The sequence below is a fragment of the Pistacia vera genome, unplaced genomic scaffold (genome assembly GCF_008641045.1).
Source record: "Pistacia vera cultivar Batoury unplaced genomic scaffold, PisVer_v2 Contig359, whole genome shotgun sequence".
In the NCBI taxonomy this organism is placed as follows: Eukaryota; Viridiplantae; Streptophyta; class Magnoliopsida; order Sapindales; family Anacardiaceae; genus Pistacia; species Pistacia vera.
This window is the reverse complement of record NW_022196178.1, coordinates 825307-844072: the sequence shown is the minus strand read 5'-3', so window position 1 is coordinate 844072 and position 18766 is coordinate 825307. Positions and strand designations below refer to the sequence as shown.

Sequence of the window (18766 nt, the reverse complement as noted above, 5' to 3'; positions counted from 1 at the left end):
TTTGGGTGCCATTCCTGCGAGTTGTCTTATACGAGTCACCAAACCAAGTAAATAACCTGAGTCATTTATTATTCTCTAAACACTTAAAATTTTACAATAACAAATAAAATAATACCATTTTTATATAGTAATCTCATTACTTATCTCATTTTATTTTAATCTTTGCCCAGAATCCCACATATATTATATTCAAACCATACAACATATTATCACATGACATGAAGAAAGGAATACTGTTATGCATACATTAATCAAGATGTGACAGAATTTATCCACTCACATTACACTCTCACCATTAAGCCCTTATTGAAATTGCTCTTACTCTATAGATTAAGGCAATCTAATTAAGCCATAACATAGTTAAATTACATAACGTAAAGATGGGGTGCAAGCCTCTGTTCAACAACAGCTTCAAGTGGGAATTTTCTTGGAGTTGAGAGCCCGAAAATTTCCTCCATGTTTAGATCTTCTTTGGTCATGTTTCCAGGCAATTTCCATGCAAATCCATGCAGAAGATTAGCCAAACTTGATTGAATCACTTTGAGTCCTAGACTGTACCCTGGACACATCCTCCTTCCAGCTCCAAATGGCAATAGCTCAAAGTCATGACCCTTCACATCAATTGACTTCCCAATGAATCTCTCAGGATAAAATTCATTCGGGTTCTCCCACAATTCTGGATCTCTTCCGATCGTCCACACACTGACCAGGGCACGCGTGTCTTTGGGGATGTCATAGCCGGCGACTTTGACGTCTTGTCTAGTCATTCGGGGGACTAGCAATGGTGCCACCGGGTGCAGACGCATAGTCTCTTTGACGATGGCGTCGATAAACGGTAGGTTAACGATGTCTTTCTCTTCAACCCATCTTTCTCTTCCGATCACTCTGTCTAATTCTTCTGTTGCCTTGGCGAATATCTCTGGTTTCTTTATTAGCTCAGAGATGGCCCATTCCACTGTCACTGCTGAGCTCTCAGTACCTCCAGCTATCAAGTCCTGCCGACAAACAGCTCATTGTTAGCCACAAGACAAAAATAAAAAGATCCGGTTGTTGCATATCTCAATAATTTTTACATAATTATTAAAGTTAAAAATCATGTCACTATTGAAATTATCAGAAATAGATCTCCTGTGGCTCTGGTCTTTCCACATGCCTCCTGGATGAGTTACACAGTAAATAAATGCAATATGCTTCTGTGGAACCCTCTCCCCCCAATGATATGTAGACTTCATATATACAAAAATAGTAAAATGTCTTATTAAAGTAATGAAGAACGGACTCATATGGTCTGTTTGTTTGGTATAAAATACTTGTCGCCATTACTAAACTTTTCTGAAGCATTTACTGCATAGCAAATTTGGGGTAACATTCTGTGATCCTCTGGCATCGTATTTGGAACAGTTTTGAGCCTTGTACTCCAAATTGAGAATCACCCTTTGAAAAATTAACTTCTCTTAAAAAAAATTCATCTTATAGCAAATAGCTTAGTTTCATTTTTCAATAGATTTAGTTAGGGAAAAAAAAAAAAACTGAAGTCAGAAATGGCTTGCAAGCTAGTTTTTGGCTTGTTGCTGTATGAGAAGTTGCAGGGAAAATGAGGCCTTGACGTAAATTGGAAAGCAGTTTAGATTCAAGGCTTCACAGGATTCCTTGTGGTCCATTAGTACATAGTCAAACAGTTTATCGTGCAGTCAACAAACAAAGAAAAGTATTTTTCATGATAATTGTATTCTGAAAACGGTATAGAGATAAGTACTCAATGAGTCACTATCAATGAAATGGGAAAGAACTTGTAGAAACAGTTGAAACTGGACATACCTGAGTAAAAGCTTTGACGCCATGTCTTTCGAGCTTAACCTCGAGATTGGGATCATCGGCGAGCTGCAACAGGACATCAACCATGTCTCTCGCAACATAATTCTCCACACCTTTCCTCCTCGCGTTATGTACATCCAAAACATGCTCCAAAAACCTGTCAAACTTTTTCGCCAAAGCCTTCATTCTCTTTCTGTAACCCTGCAAGTCCAAGAACGCGAGCCAGGGAATCGAGTCCCCGATATCCAACACCCCATTGAGCAAGAACAACTCATCAAGCATTTCCTTAAACTCTTGTGGCGTCACAATCTCGTTCTCTTCATGCTTGTCTGTGTATTTTTTCCCCAACACCATGCGACTAATCACGTTCAAACTCACGTCCGAAAGATAGTCCTTCAACAAAATACTCTTCCCAGCTGACTTCTGCAGCCCTTTAAGCAACAATTTCATCTCTTCCACCCTTATGTACTCGTAAGATTCAAGGCGTTTAGCGCTAAACAGCTCCATCAAGCACATTTTGCGAGCCTGGCGCCAGTAAGGACCGTAAGGTGACCAAGTGATATCAGAATAATTGTAGGTGGTGTATTTGCCGGCGGCTATTTTGGGCCGGCCAGCGAAGTGGACGTCATCAGTTTTGAGGATGGTTTTCGCCATCTCAACAGAAGAGCCCACCACAACAGGGAATGACCCAAATTTGAGATGCATAATGGCCCCATATTTCTGCGACAGCTCGTGGATGGACCGGTGCGGAAGTGGACCGATAAGGTTGAGGTTTCCGATGATAGGCCATGGTTTTGGCCCCGGAGGGAGTTTGAGTTTCGGTTTACGAAGGCGGCGGGAGAGGAGGACGAGGGCAACGGTGGCTAGCCACGCTGCGAAGTAGGAGGCCCAAGAGGGGGTGATGAGCTCCATTGAGGGGTTATAGTGAAAGATTTAATGAAGTAGGGATGTGGTAGTGTAACTATGGTGGGGATATTTATAGTTGAGTTTTGTGAGCAAAGTCTTTGGGATTTGATATTTTTAATTGAGTAAAATAATTGAACTTAGGCATACTTCATGCGGGGTTTGATTAATTAATTAAATTAGTGATGTAATGGGTTTTGTAATTTCCTCACTATGCATTAATAATTTAGTGGCCAACTTGTAATAGAAAAAAGTATGAATAAACAAATAAAGTAAGAGTCTTTGTGAGTGCGATGGTTCAAGAGCCTCCAATTTGATAATTTCGTAAAGAGTGAAGTGTGTAAAGCTGATGGATTTGTAGGTATGAATTCGACAAGAAAATATCAAGGGACTTTGAATCCCTTCTATTTAGAGGAAAGACCAGTGTCACCGTGTGAATAAAATTATGTTTGTTAAATTTCATAAACTACACCGAAGTAAAGGGTAGTTGGTTTCAATATTTTTCTCTATCATATTCATATCATTTCTAAAATACATATTTATTTCTAAAATACACATTTAGAGAAAATATTATTATATTATTTTTAATTATTTTTAAATTCTCTAAGTTTGTTAATTTAACAAAACACACCCAATTTTTTTTTTAAAATTGACAAAAACACCCCCACCACCTACATTTGCCAGATTCCAACCACCACTGACAAAACATGGCTGGAATTTGACATAATAGTGCACTACTGACTGGATCTAGCCAGCAGTGTGTCGATATAACCTTTTTCGGCCAGATCTACCGTGGATTTGACCGGAAAAGGTCGAATCTACGGAAAAAGATCTGGTCGTAGAGGACCATATCTTTAGCCGTAGCTAGTCGTCAATGACGACCAAGATATGGCTGATCAAGATATAGCCTTCGTTGACGACCAAACGCGATGGTGGTCGGCTGCCAGTATTTAATGGGTGGGTGGGGGTGTTTTTGTAATTTTTAATATTTTATTACACGGGTGTTTAGTAAATTAACAAACTTATGAGGTGTTTTTATTAATTTTTAAATCCTACCTAGTTATTCTCACCCAACTCTTACTATTTCTCTTACTATTTCAAAAATATTATTCTAAATACTAAAATAAACACACCTTTTAATACTGTCACTGAAGATATTTATTTTTCTCGTAATCATATTCTGAGTGATAGTTTCAGAAGTTTATAAAATTCATATAACATAATGATAGAGAGCAATTAGAATTCTTAATTTTATTGTAGATATATATGGATTTATGTTTATTTGGGTTGGTGGGTGTTGGAAAAATGAAGTGGGAAATTTTTGAATTGACTTGACTTTGGAAAATGCCTTTCGTTTTTCATGGCACTTTCTCGGAAAATTTGTGGGTAAGTAAAAGGAAAAAGAAAATTGATTTGAGATTGACTTGAGTCAATGCAGCCGGTGGCTGAATAAATTACAAGTTTAGTGCTTCCCTTCATTACTTTAATCATATAATTCCTTTCATTGCTTTATCAACAAAATCAAATATTATTTATTGCTCATATATTGTGTTCATATTCACGAACACATTGTTAGGTAATTAGATGATTATCGATTATTATTTCATGATTTTCATTTTCAAATTCAAGACTCATAAAACAAGTCTGAGAGGTTGTTTAGATGATTATGATAAATAGAAGATAATATCGATAAATACACAGTCTCATATTTGATTTTTTATCTAAACATGATTCTTCATATGAGCATTGACCATTTAGGTGGCCGTTATAACGTTTAGATAGTCAAGCAAATTCAAGAGATTTCAAGAAAGATTTGTTTTTTTTTTTTGCCTTTTTTTTTTTTTTTTGATAAAGAGAAATTTGTTGTAAGTTCAGCGAAGGTTCATGAAAGTTTACCAACTTTTTGAAGGAAGAAAACAAAGGAGAAAAATGACAAGAAATTATGTGGGGTTTATTGTGAGCTCCTACTGAATTTAATTGAAATTTCCTAAAGTTCTTTAAATTATGGGGTGAGTTGAGTTAGTCAAAGTTTGAGATTATAATAAAGTGGAAATTAATTAATTAATTTAATTACTATATATCGACCACAATTTTGTCATATATGAGAGAGATTCCTTTTGCCAAACGATATTATAATAAGATACGATATGTTTAACGTGGGTGAGTACTTTTTGTTTTTGTTTTTATATTTGTTAAAGAAAAAAACAGTAAATAGAATTAAACTAAAAATAATATAATAATAAAAGGGTTAATATTAAAAAAAAGTTATTAAATATCTCTTAAAATTATTAAAAACTAACCCTTCTCGTAAAGAGTGTTCCATGGTTTTCTGAAAGTCGTTGAAATATTTGAGACATAATGACATGTCAAAATCGAATTAAATTAACTATTTTATATAATAATGAATTATTATTTGGATATCCATTTTTTAAATTTGATTTGGGTTTTATCTCGTTTAGTTTGCTTTTGAGAATATTATTATTAGTATTTTTAAAAAAGTTAAACAATAAAATATCATTATTCTCAAAATATTATTCTATATTTTTTAATTTTTTTTTAAACCTCCTAAATTTATTAATTTAACTAAATGTCCCTTAATATTTTTTTTTTAAATTACAAAAATACTCCGGTCATCCTCCGGCGTTGATAGCCGGCTGTCCGTATTTAATGAATGGATTGAGAGTGTTTTTATTAACTTTTAATATTTTATTATAGGGGTGTTTAGTAAATAAACAAACATAGGGGATATTTTTGTTAATTTCTAAATCCTACATCGTAATACCCGTCCAATTTAAATTTTTTTAAAAGATTATTATAAAAACTATCAGAATCATAAACCAAACGGAGCCTAAATTTTTTTAGTTTTTATTTTTATTTATGTTTCAAGAAGCAAAATTAGATAGAGTTGATGATTTTTTTTTTTTCCTTCAAATTCCCCTTTTTTCTTAAATAATTAGATTTTCTAGTAAATAAATTTAAATTTAATAATTTTCTCTTTCACCAATAAAATTAATAGTCTCATGGAATTATTGTCAAAAATCTATTAATAAAAAATTAATAAGAATAAGGACTCTAAACTCTTTACATTATGATCATAATCAAACAAATTAATAATAAAATTCTAACTAAGTTCCATATTAAAATAATTACAAAGAAGACCTTATAGATAAGACTTTTGGTTGTTATTATTTTATTTGTTGGGCTCTAATAATATCAAAAGTTAAAGCTTCAAACACATGAATCACAATAATAATAAAAACAAAAAAAAACTAGGAGCTATGATCCAGCTGGTAACTGGACTTTTAGTGGGTGAACTTTATCTGTAATGTCTGAGTTTTGAATCTCACTGAAAATAGTTTATGATCAGAGATATTTACCCGAGTCCTGATAGAGAACTAATCTCATATCTCCGGGTATAGGGACATCTTAAGGTTTTTATCAAAAATAAAACTTAAAATTGATTGGGAATTAGTTTCATATATATAAATAAAAATAGAACTCGAATACCCGAGTCTTGATGAGGAATTTATTGTGGGGACATCTCAATGTTATAAAAAAAAATAATAATAATAAATAAAAAAAAGGGTCTTAATCAATCCAACAAACATGACGAAATGCTATAAATTATATCTGACATCATCTTATTACAGGTATGCCAAAATAATAATAAAAATGGAATAGATATCATTATTTATTACTACTTTAAAAAAGAAAGCCACTTTTATTTTCCCAGTATTTTAATTTATAATGTGGTTGTTGTAGACTTTAGGGTAATAGTTCTCTTTTAATTAAGAGTTGATGACATTAATCTTCCTAGATATTATATAATAATAAAAGTTTCTTTAAAGTTTTTGAAATAATAGATGTTTCGAGACGATGCGAAGTTGCATCTAGAGGTAACAGGCGTCCCTCAAGCCATCGGGTTGTGCCACGAGTTGAAAACTTTGACAATTTTCTAGTGGGTGTTTGCAAGAATGATATGCACAAGGGTGTGCATACAGAATTGTAGAGATGGCAATGGACCGGGTGGGGATCGGGTACCTCTTGGCCCAAGTCCAGACCTGAGCCCGACCCCATGACTCTGACCTAGGCTTGGGCCAGGCCTATTGTGAGGATGTTAAGTAATGCCCAGGCCTAGCCTGATTGGCTTTTTATGACTCTCACTCCCGCCCATGTTAATTCTAATTTATTTTCTCATAGGCAATCTTTGATATATTTTTCTTTGTCATTCATATTAACTTAATTAATAATATCTCTTGCTTTAATCACCATATTTTTTGTGTGTATAGATTAATATAGTAAACAATAGATCTTGGGTTTGACTAAAATCGCACTTGATTGTTATCATAAATTCATTTCAAAATCATAATCAAATCAAATCAAATTTTAACTTTTTTTTAAATGATAAAAACTCGGGTTTGGCCTTGTGATGGCTGTCCTAGGCCCGGCCCGTACACGAGGGCGAGCCTTAAGACCATATCTAAGCCTATGTCCATCCCCGCAAACAGCGCTTAATGCCCAACCCGTATGGGCGGGGTTGGGTTGGGTTCTCAGAAATCTTGGTACAATTGCCATCTCTGAGGAGAGATGCTCCTTGAAAGGGGAGTGTAAGAGCCGTTAGGAGTCGTTCTTTACAGTCGACGATTAAGAAGAGATCAGAGCATCCAACCATTAATGAATTGTTAATGAGTCATTAAAATTTACGTTGTTATAAGTTAGTAAAAATTATCAAATTGCTCTCTTATCCTACGTTTATCTTAAAACCTAAAAACTTAAAGACAGGAAATTTATGTAATATTAAAAATCTCAAAAGGTTTTTTATTATTATATCATACCTTGGAGATTAGTCATTAACTCTAAATGAAATATTAAATCTAAATATTTAATTCAATAAATGAAAATAATATTAGTGAGTTTAAAGGCTGTACACTTAATATGGTTCATTGATTGTCCACGTGGAATAAAATTTGATGAAAAACATGAATCACATGTGGTAGCCCCACTATTAGTGAAGAATATTTTTTAACCTATAGTCACATGGGCGTACCGACATTATGGCATTGGCATGAACCTCGCTATTCTATGATTTGGGGTGGTTCGTTGAATGGTCCTAACCACTCTATAACATAGTTATAGGCAAGGGCAGAGCCAGAAAATATGTTATTGGGGGTCAAGATGTTATCTTCAATGAACAACGGTGCCAGAAACATCAGAAAGTTGCGTTTGCTGAACTTTGCTGGGACTAAAGTGTTATCTTCAAAAACTAGAGTGGCCAGGAGAGAAACTATATTTACAGGTTTAAATTGTTATTTTTCCATATAAATTTTAAAGATTTTCGTAGACTTGGGGTGGTCCTAATTTTCTGCATTTAGGCTCCCTTAGTTATTGAACTTAATGTTTGCGCCCCCCCACAAACAACCTGAAATGTGATTCCTAACATTGTTTTGAAACCTGGCCTGGCCCGGCCGGTTTAATAGGTTGAACTAGGACTCGGAAGCTTCAACGGGCCGAGTTTATGTTTTTCCTATTCATCTAAAACCCTAAGATTTGGGAGGATGATTGGCGAACAATTGCCGGCCGGGATGTTTGAGCTTTTGAAGAAAAACTACCAATGAGTGCAATAGTGGTGACGACGTTGATTTTTAGCGAATAAATCGACCGAAAATCGAACAAAATTGGCAACGGCAACAACTAGCTTTTGCCGGCAATTAGAGAGGCTAACGGGGGTGGGGTGAGGTGGGTTTTGGTTGGTAGGAAAAGGAGAGTAATTTCTGGGTGATGGGAAGGGTTGTCGACATCGGCATCGATGAGATCTGGCCTAGAATGCTAACACCGGCGTCAGATTTGGCCAAAATCGAACATATTTCGACCAGATGTTAGGTATATTTTAAGGGGAATGAGCTCAAGGGACGATTGGGGTTGCACCTGGGGTGTCGCCGCCGCCAACCAGTCACAGACCGATTTGTATTTAGGGTGTGTTTGCTAGCTTTTAAACCTATAGAGATGCACCATAAATTTTAGGGGTGTATTTGCTAAATTTTAAAAGTTTTTATCAACCGATCAACGTGGGACCTAGCACCTTTGCCAGGTTTCAACCCAAGTTGGGTTTTAAAACATTAATTCCTAATTAACTCTAACCCCTATATTCATTAAACATTACAATTTGACCTTCAAAATAATTTTTCTGACTTCACCCTTGGTTATATAAGCTTAGTTACTTTATGATATGGGTGTGAATACTTTTATATCTTCAAGTGGTCCTTCAATTGTTATATAGATATCGGGTAAACTCTCTTTGTACAAGAGTTGGTACGAATAACATTATCCATAGATATAACATTGTTATGAACAGAAATGATCCATTATTTTATTATGCGACGTTAGCTGTGCTCTGGTCTAGTCTAGTCGTTTAGAGGTCAACCTCGACCATATATAGCATTTAGTTATAATTTATATATGAAGTCATTTATAATACGAATATACTCAAGTTTTTAATGTGCGATATGATGGTAATCTCATACCTAACAAAATGCAAAAAATCAGAGTAATCTTTACCATTTAGAAACTGCACATGATATGCTACAATTTTATTCATATAAACTCAATTCACATCTACAATTTTATTCATATAAACTCAATTCACATCTACAATATCTCTAAGATTTTAAAGTGCACTTAGGTTGCACCAGACAAGAATCTAGATACACAAAACTGATATTTAAAAATGATCATGCTAGCTAATTATACTAGCAACTATTTTGAGAACTCATCTCAAAGTTCTAATAATTTTAATTATATACCTAATTTGATCATCAAACATGACCATTTGAACCCCATTTGTGTTCAAATTGATACACTATTTGGAACTCCTCTACATGTTACTCCAGGCTCAGAACTTGGTGCAAGTAGCTCATATGGTAACACTCCGGCACCACACCGGTTCCGAAGGCTAGGATCAGCGTTCCTTTTTTCTATCTCCTTCTCTATCCGGCTGATCTCTGCCGAGAACTCGAAGAATGCCTCGGTTATATCGGCGTCGCTGGTCCAAATCGACGGTTGTTGTCTCTCTCCTAAGTACTCTTCATCAGGTGAATGTGTAGACAATGTGTCTACCACAGCCATATATTTTGTGGCTTGTAACAAACTTGGCAATGCTGCCAGGAAGTACTTTTGTGGGTCAGCTAAAAATACAGCATACTCAGGGTCATTTTCATCTGGGATTAATCTTCTCATTAATGGTGGGCGATTAGGCACATAACCACCGTATGGGTACTGACCAAAATTGAGTGCAGCATGTTGTGCGGATGCAAGCCAGATGATGGTGGTGAGAACGGAGACTAGATCATCACCGTTAGTTAGTGTGGGCCACCAACTTTCTTGGGCAAGATCTGCATGACCCACTTTGACGGATTCAGAGTACCATGATTGTAACTCTTTGTCATTACAAATTAGGCTTGAATTTGGATAGTAATGGTTGACATAGGTGCGCACCCACTCCTCAATTGCTGACCAAATTAATAGCCCATCACTTGCATATGGGTAGTCCTCTATTAAAAGCTTTAGACCATGTGGTTGAGTTGGGTCAGGTACAGCCATGCCCCTAAAAACATCAAGACAGATCAATTAGATTCACTCAAAGATTTTATAATTCAATCTAGCTAAATGTATGAACATGTGGTTGCATTGCCTTCTTGCGTTATTGCCAATGTTGCACAAACAGGACATGTTTTATATAGAATTTAAAACTGATTTGTTTGAAATGAGTTAAAATGTTTTTAGAAACGTTTTCGTATTCAATGCTAAAAACTACTGTAAGATCGCAGATTAATATGTACCTGCGGATGAGATCGGCTGGGAGGTTTTCCATGTCAAACCGCCAGCCGTTTTTATATGCGGCGGCACTAATCTCCATGCAGTAGCGGCCAGGAGTGAAGCAAGATTCAATCACACCATCAGCATTGATGAGGTTTTGCCTAGCTTGGGCATTGATCTCTAATGTGTATCTCATGTGCGGATCCAAAAGCTTGTAAATTGGGTGCATTGCACTCAATTGCCTGTGTGCCGCAAGTATAAATGGCTCCACGCATGCATGTGTCCGTAACCTGTAATCACAGCAAAGTTTTAATAATTTAGTCAATTTAAATTTATTTTATATATGTCGAGAGAATTTGTGTTACAAATAAGTGTAAGAATAATTTTGCTTACCAATGGTTAGCAAGTTGGTGCACCCCAGCATCATTGGAGCACACATGGGCCTTGGCAAGCTGCCAAACCCAATTGCTGGTGGCATCAACAGGAGGTGTAACCACACGCTTTGATCGCAAACTTGGTCCGGATGGTGGGAGGCTAAGCTCAATAGCAATAGGCTTCAAAGTCCCAAGAGGGGTCAAGAAAAATAAGGTTCTTGTTGCATATGCTTTTCTACCATCAAGTGAATTTATTTTATCCAAAAATGGAAGGTAAATGTCATGGTAATCCACTATATACAACTTGTTTTCTTCCAGGGCCTGAAAAAATTTACAAAAATAGAACAATTAATCCCTGTCCTCCGTAAATAATGTGGTACATCTGCCTCATCTAAGATTATTAGAAACTGAAATTACCTGTTGAACAGTCATGCCATTAATTTGGCCAATAATGTGTTCTTCTTTCAAAGCAGATTGTTGTGGACCGTAGATTTCGGGATCAAGTTTGCTTACTGGAGGAAAAACCTGAAGCCTCTCAATGGTGACTGGGTTGACACCAGCCATAGCTTGACGGGCAAATTCGTCATCTCGTAGCCAGGCAAATTTGTCCCCTACAATCGTGAATCACATGATGGTTTAGCAAAGAAGCATGGCTTTTCATTTAAATAATAACCAATTGACTCAAACCCATTACCGAAAAGAACTCATAAAAAAATGAAAAAGAAACAAAGCACCATTAAGAAATACCCACATGTTAAATATGCACATGATGATAAAGCACTTTACAGAAAAAAGAAAGCAATTGATGGCATTGGAATTTGCCTGGTTAATTTGCTGAAAAAGAGCCAAGGAAAGAAGACAAAGGATATGCAGGTGGGTCATTTGCTAGAATCAATATCTTCTTCTTTCCAAGCCACTACTGGCACTTAAAAATCTTAATATATATTCCTCTAAAATCAGTTAATGTAACTTTCTCACTGTGACTTGGTCCCCACTAGAACATGGGGCATGCACTCACTAAATTTATTGCCTAAACACTGACAACCTCATTGCCCTTCACAAAAATAATATCATGTGCAACATAAAAATGTATGATATGAGTTGTATCATTGACTAGAATAATTTTACCATAGAGAATTCTAGATTTAATTTGCAGAGAATTTTCGAGTTACGAATGCTTACGGGAAAGAATTTTGGGAATGTCATATCTGAGGAGTCCTTGGCTAGATTCTTGAATTCTGCTAACAACCTTCGGAAAGGGGAGTTTCTTGAGGAGTCCATCTTGTAATCCTAAGTTGAGGAGAAGCCCTTCACTGTAAAGGCTGTCAATGTCTGAAAATGCATTGAAGTCCTGATTTGCGGCAGAAAGGCTGGCTTTTAATGAGGGGATTAAGTTGTGAAGCACAGCTTTAAGCCTCCCAGTAGAAAATGTGTCCTGCTTAGACTCCTCAAATTGTTCATCTCTTGGCACATACATGGGTAATGGCTTCTCAATTCGGCTCTCTGCATGCATATCTGCAGTCATATATGGAAGAAATTAAGATCGGATTAATTTGGTCACTTATTTGCTCTACATTTTCTTTCAATAAGATCATAACAGATGTACCACTTTTGCCCATTTTGTTAAAGAAAGGAATCAACAACTTTTCATTTCCTTTGCCATAGAGTTTAGGAATGACACATTTACCAATTTGAAAAGCATATAAGTTTAAGTATGATATATCATGTATTTTTTGAAATTTTCAAATACCCCTCAACTTTTTTTAGGAGTTGGTTGAGTGATCATACAATTTCAATAATCAAGAAACTTACCAGTGTCAGTTGGAACACGACCGGTGCGACACCGTCTAGGGTAAGGCCTTTGTTCACCTCCAAGAGTTGGTCTAACTAAATCACTGCATTTATCTGGGTTTCCCAGATCATTGTACACATCAAAGTCATAAATCCTGTCTGATAATTTCCTGACTCCTTTGCCATCACCTCTAAGATCTTTAAGCTCTTTTTCTCTCAACACTCTAAGCCCTTCAGGGGTCTCACTTGGTAGATATGGCTGCACAAAATTAAGGTATGATAAAACAAATTAAGTTCCCATTGATGCTCTTAAAATAAAGCAAAAATACAAAATAAATTGGAGAATTTGATGTGGTTGTCAAATCCATATATGAGGGGCTTGTCATGACTCATACACAAAAACAAACAAAATGAATGTTGAATTCATGGTCCACCTTTGAAGTGATGGCCCATCTAATTATAAGCAAATTAATATCACTAATGCAGAATCAATCTTTGATTTTCTTCTTCTTTCTGTTAATGCGCAGTCCTTATAGAATGAACCTAATTAATTTTGATTTTTAATTGCACAACATTGAATATCAGTTTAGTTTTCTATAGCTGCATACTCTGAATGATTCAAAGATTTTGTCTGGGACAAAATTCAAAAGCTAAAACATTAGGTTTTGACTTTTACTTAACCCAATCGAAGAAATCTAACTGGCAGTGCTCTGGCGTTTTGCAAGAAGTCATAATCATTGACAACAACCCACCACAGTAAAAAAGAAAGAAGGAAAATTTTAAGTCTTGAAGAATACCTGATTAGTGAAGAAAATCCTTTTTCCAGGATGATCTTTGTTGGATTGAACCCATGAATTGCAATGAAAATGAACAGGGCCACAAGCAAAACCTTCAATGGTTATCGTCTCCAAGAAGAACTCCTTTTGGTGCTTATTGGTAACTGTGATTGCACCAGGCATCCCAAAATCAGAATCTAAAGTAAAGTCAGCTGTGTAATGAACTCTCTCAGCTTTAATATTTGATTTCTTTGACCAATCTTTCAACACGGCTTCTCTACTTCTCTTTGGACCCTTTGTTTCTACAATCACAAAAAAAAGTAAAAACACCCAATTTAGTACAATAAATTATGAATATTCATCAATAAAAAACCTGATAGAGAGAAAAGAAAAGAACTTACTGGGATCAAGCTCAGTACTGAGAAGTGTTAACACAACATTTCTCCCAATCTTATCAGTTAAAGCATCTAAATGGTTAACCAGTTGTTCTTTCAAGTCTTCGTTGATGTTTTTTCTCACAGTCAAAACCGCTCTAACCTTAAATTTAACAGCTTTTTGAGTTGCAGACACAGAAGCCTTAATCAAATCTTCACTTATAGCTGCCACAGGAGTAGTAAAAGTCCTAGTTTTCTTCAAATGCACCGACCTTCTTGGTTGCACAGGAACAAAAAATGCCGGGTTAATCGACAAGTTCTTCTGCAACTTCCTCTGAAAATCACTTGAAGAAGAAGATAAACATAACGATCTCTCAAGTAAAGAACAACCCATGAACTCTTTTGTCAGTGCCATGAAGAAGAAGAAGAAGAAGAAGAAGAAGATGATTATTTAAAATATTTGTCTTCTCTTTAACACTGAATAAAGCTGGTGGGTTGTTGGTTTATTTTTGTGCTCTTCAGGAGAACAGAAATTAAAGCTATAGAGCGTCTTCCTTTTTTTTGTATGGTGAAGCTGTGAGTAGGCGTACTGGTATTTATATAAATGTGAAGCAGCACCATGAACCTCACCGTCCACACGTTTTGCAAATCATGCTGTGGACAATCGCCTTAGTTTTATGTGTTTTTTGTTTTTGTTTTCATTGCTTTTACTTTTCTGTTTTCTTGAAACATCAAGTGGCAAGTGCTAGTAAACGGGCTGCTGAGTCAAACCGAGTTTTCCTTGGTTCCGAGTACAGCACGCGGTTCCAATGAAAGCTTTGAGAAAGTGGGATATTTTTCAGTCAAATAACATTAAATACCCTTCTCTTAAATTTTAATGCCATTCATGTCCTAACTTCTGAAATTGAATATTCTACCTTTGATGTTGATTCTCAAAACGATAAAGTTTATAGTACTTAGCACTCAAATTCAAAGAATTGGCCAACTGAAAAGACCGATCTGATAGATAGAAAAGTTTTTAGGCTTAAAACCATATTTGATGGGATGTATAAACCCGATGTGGGATCCTAACATAAACAGTATCATTGTAATGTTGTTGACGTAGTATCACAAGTTTATGATATTACAGTGGTATTATTGATATATTGATCACAAGTTAATACATCAAAACGAGAAAGTCTATGGTATCATAATAGTGTTGCTGATACATGTCAAGTAATTGTAACGTTTAATAGAATTAAATAACAAGGAAGAAAAGTGGTTTAATTTTTTAACCCAAAAAGTAATGCAATAGCAAAATTGATCTAAATAAAGAAAATGAATCAATAACTTTGCAAACAGATATTGGTGTTTGTCCCCCTTGCTTCTTAAATGGAGCATAATGGCCACCCATTATTACATTTCCACTCAAAATAAGCTCACCACTTCCATTATTTATTTATTTCTACAAGTTGAACCATTTTTGACAACCCTAGCTGCTGACTCTACAATAGCCCTCTCACTATTTTAATTTGATATTTGATTTGATTTGAAGAACTGCAGAGATTTTATTTTCCTTCTTGGTTGGATTATAACAGATGAAGTTCTAACCATTTCTCAAAGGAAGAAGAATGAATGGACCTGGTAAGATTTCCAATAAAATCTTTGATTTCTTTGGAAAGCATATCCTTATTCATCCGTCTTTCACATTTTGTGAATAATTGGGATATTGAGTAATATCCAGAGAGGCATTTAGGAAATTGGTCTGAAGAATCGCAAATAATCGATCTTTGTTTTAGTTGTTGAATCTCTCTTTAATTGATCAATGTGTTATATTCCGACAAACATAACCAAACCTACTTAAGAATGTTATTAGAATGTTTGATTTAGTCCATCTATCAAAGTAGACTTTAATAGAAAGTACTATTGATCTTCTGATGATGGTCTTAGCCTACAACCAGGAAGCCCAAGAAGATGAGACTCTGAAAGATATTATTGATCTTATAGAAGTGAATAACTTTAAAGAGTAATAAAAGTCTAGAGAATGGAGATTTGGGCAACAAAAAATGTCCAACACTAATACGCTGACGTGTATCAAACAAGCGAAAGATAATGTGTGGACATCTAAGATTTTGCTGACAGAATTCAATAATTCAGATTAAAAGAAGGTATTGGATATTATGTATTATCGTTTGTGATAATCTTTATTATTAACGGAATACATAGATGTGATATCAAATGAATAGATAAATAGACATAAACGAAAAGTTAACTCACTAAATATCTCGATAGATAAACAATATATAAACGATGTGAAAAACAAAAAAAGTTTTACCACTTTATTTCTTAAAATCAAGTACTATACTTGCTTCATTAGTAATCAAATCGCAACCACGTGAATTACAATTAATATTTGGTGAAGATCGTTTTCATTTATAAACAGACATAGATATATTTAAGTTGTTGCCATCAAATCACCAAGAAATCTAAGAGCTTGCCTAATTTATTTACTCTCTTTCACAGAAACGTTTTCCAGCAAAGAGAGATGGGTTTGGACGTACTTACCAATACAAGCAAAGTGGAGGGGCAAAGGTTAATTATTTCCTTCTGTACTTTAATTCTGTGTTTATGGCGTGCTGTGATTCAATTCTGTTTCTGCTTATATTATGCAATAGCTAGACAACAAAGAGTGGTCTCTGCTTAGCTCACTGCTCACGCGCCCCAGTTTGGCATATTGCAGCATGGAGATCGACTTTCCTGCTATGCTTCCCTAAAGAAAACTTTATCATCGTCTTTGAAATGTTTCAATGGATTTTGGAAGTAGTTTTTTAACAGTCAAGCGCAGCCATTAAACTGATTTCTCATGGTCATAAAGATCAGGCTCCTAGCTTATCCAATTAGGTGACAACTAATTAAATAAATACCAAAGTTATCAGGGTTTTAATTAAACGTCTAACCATTTTTAGGTTAAATAATTATAACAGTTAATCGTTTGACGAAAACGTTTAGTCATTCGGTCAAAAATGTCAATGGCTTGTTAAAATTATCTTTTTCTACCTCTTGAACCGTTACATTTAACTAACAGAAACACCGTTTAAGGGTGATAACGCTAGTTTCTAAAATTAGGGAGAGGCGAAAGTGTTTCTGTGCCAAACTTTGGAGATGAAACTTACCTCTCATCTAATTTTTCTTGACCGTCTTAGGTTTTATTGAAAAAGTCTATCATTGCATGGGAAGAAAATGTTTTACAAATATATAGTTCATTGACTCTCTCTAAACAAGGTAACCTTGATTGTCTTATGGTTTCAAATGCTAAAGTTTGGTCAAAACTGGGATAACCTTTTGAATAAAAAATAAATAAAAAAATAAAGTTTGGTCAAGAATTAAATTGTAAATTAAGTTGAGAGTGAAATGGGAACACAACACTGTTGAATATTGCTTTCACTAATGAGCTCAACGAATTATCGTGCTTAATCTTGCCAAGAGATTTCCTTAATTCCAACCATAGAATTGTCTTATACTTTTATTTTCAATTCATATTGAGTGTCATAGTTAGCTATTGACTATTACCCAATAGTTTGATTGAATTTTGACCAAGAAAGGATCATCATTCATACTTTTCACAAATTTCTATTGTTGGTCCAATATGTAACCTTTTGTAATCCATTAATTATATTCACATTTGGGTCATATCTTGGAGCATAAGATTATCATATTCAGATTAAATCTATCAGATGAGGACTAATTTCATTTAGTTGAAAAAACCATTTTTTCTTACAGACTTTTTTTCACTCCATGTTTTTTATGGTGTCTTTTCTCCCAGATACTTCTCGTGGGCATACAGTTCATTAGGTACATGAAAATCTAAGAGTGAACACATGTTTTTGAATTTGAGGTCTATTTTTTTATTATTGAAGACAATGATGGTTGATGGAAAGCCAAACAATACCAAACCTTCACCGTCCATGAAAATTAAAAAAATAAAAAATAAAAAATAAAATTATGTGGCTAATAGTCATTAATCATTTAGTGCAAAATATGGGAAGGTCCACTAAATCTATTGTAGGACGACCAACCGGCCTAGGATGAGCCCACAATTGATGATGTAGGGACCCACTGATTTTCATCATGATGATCATCAACCAATAGAATTGATTTACCGTCCAGATTTCTTGATTAATTTTGGAGGTTGCTAAAGGGGAATTATGAATCAATATCAGTTCACACATAATCCCAAATTCAATTTCTTGATGGTGATTTTCAATTATTGAAAGAAGGATTAATTAACACATGAATAATGTTTTGTAAATGTCAACCCCACATTTTCTTTTTATTTTATTACAAAAAATTGATAAAATGATATAGATTTCAACTAATAAAAAGAAGTACGAAGATTACAGAATCCGGATGTCTTAATCACTTTTAACCCTGTCATCAATTACTATCATTAACACTAAAAATTAGTCGTATGTTATTAATCTCACCAGAAACTCGCATGAGAGTTGGTTTGAGTGCCCTAACTATGGAGGAATGCTTTCAAGATGGTTAATAAACAAGATTTACTTCTATTTATCTATGCCTTCTGTGATGGGTTATTAGCTTTTCCTTAATTCTGAGAATGGGTTATTTACTAAAAGAATTACTTCTATAAAACCTTGAAACCCGACTTGGGTTGTCACTTGGCCAAGGGTCCGGGTCCTAGGTTTAACTAGTTCGGTTAAACCGATGGTCTGCCAGTGATCCAAAAAATTTGAAATTTTGCAAATACTATAAAATTTTAGTCAGTCCCTACAGGTTTTAAATCTAGCAAAAACACCCTTGTGATAGTCAAGGCTTTGATTTTGCTAGCTAATTCTCGCGGCCAAAATTCAATCCAACACCACCACCTGAACCACTAGCACCCTACAAAACCCTTCTAACCCCGACACTTGGTAACCCCCTG

The 18766-nt window shown here is 35.0% G+C and overlaps 2 protein-coding genes across 2 annotated transcripts; both read right to left on the bottom strand.

Annotated features, from left to right (window-relative positions):
• Window positions 1-231: 231 nt before the first annotated feature.
• Window positions 232-2745, bottom strand: LOC116139795 (trimethyltridecatetraene synthase-like). The gene is made up of 2 exons (XM_031425451.1): window positions 1819-2745; window positions 232-995 (listed from the first exon to the last, which is right to left on the bottom strand). Exons 1-2 carry the CDS (start codon window positions 2725-2727, stop codon window positions 366-368), a joined length of 1539 nt encoding a protein of 512 aa, XP_031281311.1. The 5' UTR covers window positions 2728-2745; the 3' UTR covers window positions 232-365.
• A 6600-nt stretch (window positions 2746-9345) lies between these two features.
• LOC116139719 (linoleate 13S-lipoxygenase 3-1, chloroplastic-like) lies at window positions 9346-14260 on the bottom strand. The gene is made up of 8 exons (XM_031425379.1): window positions 13873-14260; window positions 13493-13773; window positions 12717-12954; window positions 12087-12419; window positions 11322-11515; window positions 10924-11225; window positions 10554-10820; window positions 9346-10318 (listed from the first exon to the last, which is right to left on the bottom strand). Exons 1-8 carry the CDS (start codon window positions 14258-14260, stop codon window positions 9562-9564), a joined length of 2760 nt encoding a protein of 919 aa, XP_031281239.1. The 3' UTR covers window positions 9346-9561.
• Between the last annotated feature and the right edge of the window lie 4506 nt (window positions 14261-18766).

Excerpts from the sequence above, each read along its gene's own strand:
- LOC116139795 (XM_031425451.1), bottom strand. The coding sequence starts at position 2,727 with ATGGAGCTCATCACCCCCTCTTGGGCCTCCTACTTCGCAGCGTGGCTA. Across the intron at positions 996-1,818 it reads GCGTCAAAGCTTTTACTCAG|GACTTGATAGCTGGAGGTAC; the intron begins GTATGTCCAGTT and ends GTTTGTCGGCAG.
- LOC116139719 (XM_031425379.1), bottom strand. The coding sequence starts at position 14,260 with ATGGCACTGACAAAAGAGTTCATGGGTTGTTCTTTACTTGAGAGATCG. Across the intron at positions 13,774-13,872 it reads CAGTACTGAGCTTGATCCCA|AAACAAAGGGTCCAAAGAGA; the intron begins GTAAGTTCTTTT and ends TTGTGATTGTAG. Across the intron at positions 12,955-13,492 it reads GGATTTTCTTCACTAATCAG|CCATATCTACCAAGTGAGAC; the intron begins GTATTCTTCAAG and ends AATTTTGTGCAG.